Here is a 6,330-nt window from a genome sequence, read left to right on the forward strand (position 1 = left end):
AACAGGACTACATCAGCAAATGTCTGATGACTATTAACCCAACACCGGAGCCCCACCGGAGGAGGTGCAGGTGCTTGTCCAGGTGGCAGATGTCCCAGGTGCTCAGCCGGGTGGGAGGAGTCTGGTCCAGATAGCAAGTTCTAGCAGCCCCGCCTCTTTTCCCTATTTGTATGTGACGTCATTTTGCATTATGCTGGAAAATGCTTCATTTCGGTGAAAAAAAAGCCACGCACACACGACATTTGCTCCAAGATGAATTTATTCATTTCTGTACAATTCTGAACGATGACAACTGTTTTGTTACATTTTTGGACGAGTTCAAATTACATTTCCTTCTCTTAATTTTCTCCTAATCATGCATTTTTCCATCATTTTGACATTCTTCTCACAATCCAATTTTGACAATGATTGTGTCATAACGTCCTTACTTTGACTAAATGCTGTTTAAAATGTTTTTCTCCTGATATTATGAGCTTATTCTTGTCAAATTAATCACAATTAACATTTTTCTCTTCATCTTTGGAAATCTGGTGAAACGAACGCTTTTTGGTCTTTTTTATTTTCCAACTATTTCAACGAGGGGTGCTCCGATCAGGCTTTTAGGCTTCTGATTCAGATACCGATGATCCGGGACTCAAATCGGCCGATACAGGTAGACATGGATAAAATGATACATTTTTCAATGGGTTTAGAATGCTATTGGCCAGTAATGTCATGCTAACAATGCTATCATTACTAGCGCTATCGGACTGGGGTGCCGTATCGAGCAGGACGATTCCAAGACCCCTTGGCTGCCAGGGGGCCCAAAAAATAGGTCATTACAAATCAAACATGAAGCACAAACTCACCCGGAGTACTTTGGTGGAACTTCCAGGTTGCGCCGGCTGCTCACCTGGTGCGCTTATTTTTGGTGTTTATCAGCTCAGCCTTCCGGCGCGCAGACATGTCAGCGTTAAGCACATGGCTGCGTGAGCCGCCGTTCGAGCCCCCAAAATTCACGTAATGCATGAGACGTCAGTTGGGTGCACCAAAGGGTGGCTGCGGACCTGCAACAGGGGATGGCTTCTGTCATCTACATTTATCGGCATATCCCATCTCCTGATTCGTCACGGAAATTGGCCGATATTATCGATCGGAGCACCCCATCATCGATTTTAACTCTACAACTGCAACATGCTCCGAACAAATTCTTGCGCAACCTAAATTGCCAAACTATTACAGCTTTCAGAATATTGCAACTTTTCAACTTGAACCGAAAATCATTTTACCACTTCAATCTTGTAAAAATACTTTTTGTCATGAGGCTACCACTTGTCTTCCTATTTGGACTTTATTCTTGTCAAATCGTTGATTTTGTTGCAATATTCTTTCCCAAATTTAACCAGCTGAGTGTTTTTCCCAGTATGACTTGATTCAACTATCAATTTTTCCGCCGATGGTCGCGTTTTGGCTGTTTTCTTGCCAAATTATTTTAGCACGTGCCAGAGGCCGATAAAAATAGCAGAGGTGGGCGGCAGATGGGCCCCAGGGTTGGACACCCTGCTGTGAATAGATATTGTCAAGGTAGTTGATGAATAGAATTAGCGTTCAATGTTGGTCATTGCGGCGATGAAAATCTATTTGATGACATTCCGCCTTGCTTTTGTTGCTACGTGACTAACAATCCATTTTATTGACAAGAGCCACTTTCCAATGTACAGTACATGACTCCCTCACGTCACTTATTCCCGACATTTAAAAGTGCTCTAGAAATATTTGTCTCCTCAGTAAGCGCTAACAACAAAGAAGGGGCTCGGATGTTGGAAAGATGTGACGTAGCATTAGCATGTCACGGAAAGGTGGCTTTTTTCAGATTTTGTTTTTCTGCTTTTTTTAGGCTCTTCATGCTTTGCAGGGTGAAAGAGGGAAAAGGGGGAGGGGGCCGCACGGGGTGTTAGCCCAGTACCACCAACACAATCACGCTGATGGCCGTGATCAAAGGCAGGCCCAAACCACCACGCAGCCCCCCCACACCACTGGTCTGGGCTTTCTTAGCCTCGGTGATCTGGTCCACGCAGTCCTTGGGAAGCTTGGTGGGGTTGCTGCATGTCGCTTTGGCCGTCTGGAACGCTTGCAATGTTTTATTAACATTGGTCATGTTGAGCCAGTTGTTGCAGTTATCAGTCGAACAGCACATCTGTGTGTTAGCATTGCATTGGACGTCTGTGCTGCAGCCCACAGCGTAGGTGGCCGAGCTAACACCTTTAGAGGGCAGACAAGGACAAAGGCAGTGAGTGGTTGTTGTGTTTCAACATGGGGGGGGCACTGGGAGAATGACAAGCTTACCAGGCGTCTTAGTGATGACGCATTGCTTTCCATTTGTACATTTGGTGGGGGCACATGTGGCAGCGAAGTCCCAGTTGTCAAAGTCGTTGGTGTCAAGGTTACATGAATGGCAGTGGAGATCTAAGAAAAAGGCAGGATGAAAACATGACGTCAGTGGAGTAAAAAAAGCCATGACATAAGCAACACGTCCAAGTCCATGTTCTAGTCAGCAAACACACCAAAAGAGTGCCCTTTCTTTTATTATTTCTTTTATTTGAGGTGATTTGGCTCCGCTAAGTGTCCCTTTCTCCTGTTGCAATTCTGCCGTTAATATTTGACGTTCAACATATGAATCAGTCACACGGGTGCCACTTAAGTGGGCATCTCCTTGCGGATGAAAAGGCTGCTCGTCGTCTGCCCGCAGCGGGAGGACAGAAACCTCCAGTGGAGCTGAAGGGCAAGGCAAGATGCTTAACGGAACAAATGTTTACCTTAATGACACCTGACCACAAACAAAGCGGGAATAGCAAGATGTGTAGAACACCGAAGTCTAGCATTGAAATGTTTGCGGCAACATTCACAAACGTTAGCCAAAAAAATCATCTTTGCGTGTGGAGATTTCGACAATGACCTTCTGAATTCAAATACGCAAAACAGAATCGATAACTTTATCGATACAAAGCACAGTTTAAGTCCTCATCCTAAAATCAGCAGGCCCAGTAGGATTACAGGTCATTGCGCAACCTTCATTGATGGTATGACTTCCATAACGCCACGTGTGGACTGCTACTTCATGATGTTGCTGACCATCTTCCGGTGTTTACGATTTACAATGAAAACGATAAAAAGAGAAAGAAGGACGATATCAGGACATTCACAAGATCACATGCAGAGGAACGTATTAGCGCTTTTAGGAAAGATTTGGAAAAACCGAGATGGGAGCGCGTACGTAGCGAGAATGACGTGAACGAGGCTTATGAAAACTTCATGTTAATATTTGTATGAAGTGCGATAACAGACATTGTCCACTGAGAGAAGCATCTCATGAACAAAGGAGAAAACTAGCGACCAGCGTCCTTATTGCCAGTTTGCCAAAATCATTGACAAGCTATTTAAAAACAGGTTGGACAGTTTTATAAGTAAAAATGAGTTACTCGCGGACAGCCAATAGTCACATTTCAACGTTCACGCAGTGATTGAAATGAGAGGAAATCATCACAGGAAGCGCGCGGCTGCAGACTCGTGCATGTTCGGGATGAATTAAAGCGTTCAAGCGTTAAAGCGTTCAAGCGTTAAAGCGTTAAAGTGTTAAAGCGTTAAAGCATCCTGACTTTCCCAAAGTCAAAATTTTGCCAAAACACGTTTGCGTTTTCACAATATTACCACGTGGAAAACGCTTACCAAATATTTCCAAGTGTTTGCAACTCAAGTGTTTCCTCATTACCGTGTTTTTCTTGCCAAGTTCATATTTGGACCTTCTTGTTAAAATGACAGCTGCTTTTTCATTTCAGATGTCCCCCCACCCCCAAATATTTCAACCTTCCTCTTGTGAATTTTCTTTGTTGTAATAATCATATTATATTTGAATTACAATATATTGTGAATATTAAAATTATATTGGATTTTAATCACTATTTCATTATAATCAATTATAATGATTATATATTTTTATTAGACTGATTATATTTAATATATATTTTTATAGTTAGTTATAGAAATATTTACTTTTTATCATTTATACCCTCATTTTATTATTTTATTGTGACTTTACTGTCACTTAACTTAAGAATGACAACTTTGTTGTTTAGTTTCCAAGGTTTTTTTATATTTCAGCTTGAACCTACTAAAATGACGTTCTCTTGCAATATTAGGACTTTTCCCATCTAACTGAGCAGAAAAGGCTTGCTTTTGCACGAGGGCGTTAGCCCAGCATCACCCACGTAATCACGCTGATGGCCGTGATCAAAGGCAGGCCCGAACCACCACGCAGCCCCCCCACTCACCTTCGTTGCACTGCTTGGCGTTAGCGATCTTTGCCAGACAAGTGTTGAGATTACTGCTGCATGTCGTCTTGGCTTCATTGACCTGATTGGCATGCCTGCTTGATCTTGCCCATGTCGAGCGAGTTGCAGCCATCATTTGCACAGCATACAGTGTCTGGGACATTTGAACATTGGGATGATTCCGTGCAGCCCATCGTGTAGGAGACTTGGTTCTGAGCTGAGCAGACAAGGACAAGGGCAGTGAGCAGTGGGTGTGTTTCAAAATGGGGAAGGGGGGCGCACTGGGACAACGACAAAGACTTTTCTTCCTAATTGCCAAGCATCTGGATTCAATCCGCATTCAATGTGGATCCAACTATGACAGAGAGCAGCTCAGCAAGTTAAGTGGCTACAAATATTCTAAGCAAGCTTGGAATATCTAACCATCCCTTCATCGCCCAATCTGGTTCCTAATCTGATTCAACCTGGATTGACTTTACTTTCGCACACCCTTTTATTGACTCGTTCTACTCCACATCCTTTTTAGTTATTTTTGATTTGCAACTTATTTCACGTATATCATTGATGTGTATACTTTGGTGTAGCGTGCAGGTATTGTGTACTTCGCTTTCTATACACTTCATGGCTGACACGCGGAACAACAGATTTCAATTTGCTTACCATTCATGGTTTTAGTGATGGAGCATTTGTAGACTCCTGGTGAAGGGCAGTCAGTAGCCTGGTTGGGGCAATTTCCAGCAAAGTCCCACGTGTCCCCGGTCAGGGTACACCGATGGCACTTCTTAGCATAGCCTGAAAATAAAAAGGCAGGATGAAAACAGGTCGGTCATGTAAACAAAGCCATGACATACACAACACGTCCAAGTCCATGTTCTAGTCAGCAAAGATGGACAAACATTGGAAAGCAGCAGCAGTCTTTGGCATTGAGGAGCTGTGCTATTTGTCCCTTTCTGCCGTCGAGCGCGTGCGCTACGACAAGGAGCCACTGGTTTGATGATGGACACTTTAGTCCAACATCATGAAAATCCAATGGTGACAAAAAGCCACGATTTCGTGGAAAGCAGCCGTATTTGTTCCGTGACTAGGATCTGATGGATTCTCTTGGACCAGTCTTACGGGTGTTCAAAGGACGCTCTTCGACTTACCGATGGCAATGCAGACGGCCAGCTGCACGAGCAGAGGGACGATTCTCATCTTGTCCTGCGAAGAGTCCTGCGAGGGCGCCGAGAAACAAATCGGGCGTGAAGAACGGAGCGGCGGGGCTCTTTCCGGCGAGAGTTAGGATGACAGTGTGATGGCGTATCTTCCCATTTATACTCTTCCCATCCTGGCATGAAAGCACCGTCACGTGGTGCGCGTCACAAGGCAGCCCGAGTGCTTTGGGTCTTTGGGTCTTTGGGTCTTTGGGCCGTCATCGTCTGTTTGATGCGAGCGTGTTTTCTTGGAGGTTGCCATGGCGACCAGCATGCAAATAAAGATTCCTTTATTCTTTTTGCACCAAAGCAAATAAACGGAGAACAAATTGTTTCACAATTTCCTGCACAGCTGGAAAGCGAACAAAACGGATCAAGGACGAATACAGACATCGTTGGTTTATTCGTTCTTCAAATTAAAACCAAAACTAAAAAAAAGAAATAATTCATTTCAGACCAAAAACAAAGAAACGGATAACAAAACGTTTGTCCAATTTCCCATTTTGTGCACAACTGGAAGATGGACAAAACGGATGACTCCGTGTATCATTCGTTTATTTCTCTTTAAAATAAAAGCAACATTTAAAAAATAATGACTCGTTTGTTCAGTATTCATTTACAGAGACTAAAAATAAATAACAAAAACGGACCACAAAATGTTTTTCCAATTTCCAGTGGCGTGGAAAAATGGACAAAACGGATCAAGGACCAATCCATCTGTCATTCGTTCATCTCTTTTCAAAATAAAACCAACGTTAAAAAAACAACAACGAAATAATGACTTGTTTTTGTTCAAGATTTATTTCCACAGACTTGTCATTTCCACAGCA

At 43.2% G+C, this 6,330-nt stretch overlaps 1 protein-coding gene across 1 annotated transcript; it reads right to left on the reverse strand.

Annotated features, from left to right (window-relative positions):
• Positions 1–362: 362 nt before the first annotated feature.
• Positions 363–5,573, reverse strand: LOC129189026 (uncharacterized). The gene is made up of 5 exons (XM_054790264.1): positions 5,453–5,573; positions 4,968–5,099; positions 4,308–4,524; positions 2,326–2,445; positions 363–2,241 (listed from the first exon to the last, which is right to left on the reverse strand). Exons 2-5 carry the CDS (start codon positions 4,968–4,970, stop codon positions 1,934–1,936), a joined length of 648 nt encoding a protein of 215 aa, XP_054646239.1. The 5' UTR covers positions 4,971–5,099; positions 5,453–5,573; the 3' UTR covers positions 363–1,933.
• Between the last annotated feature and the right edge of the window lie 757 nt (positions 5,574–6,330).

The sequence above is a fragment of the Dunckerocampus dactyliophorus genome, chromosome 10 (assembly GCF_027744805.1).
Source record: "Dunckerocampus dactyliophorus isolate RoL2022-P2 chromosome 10, RoL_Ddac_1.1, whole genome shotgun sequence".
Taxonomy (NCBI): Eukaryota; Metazoa; Chordata; class Actinopteri; order Syngnathiformes; family Syngnathidae; genus Dunckerocampus; species Dunckerocampus dactyliophorus.

Bases quoted from the DNA above. Each gene is read 5' to 3' on its own strand.
- LOC129189026 (XM_054790264.1), bottom strand. The intron at 2,446-4,307 runs GTGAGTGGGGGG...CCTTTTTCTTAG, and splicing joins CGCCAAGCAGTGCAACGAAG to ATCTCCACTGCCATTCATGT. The intron at 2,242-2,325 runs GTAAGCTTGTCA...TGCCCTCTAAAG, and splicing joins CGTCATCACTAAGACGCCTG to GTGTTAGCTCGGCCACCTAC.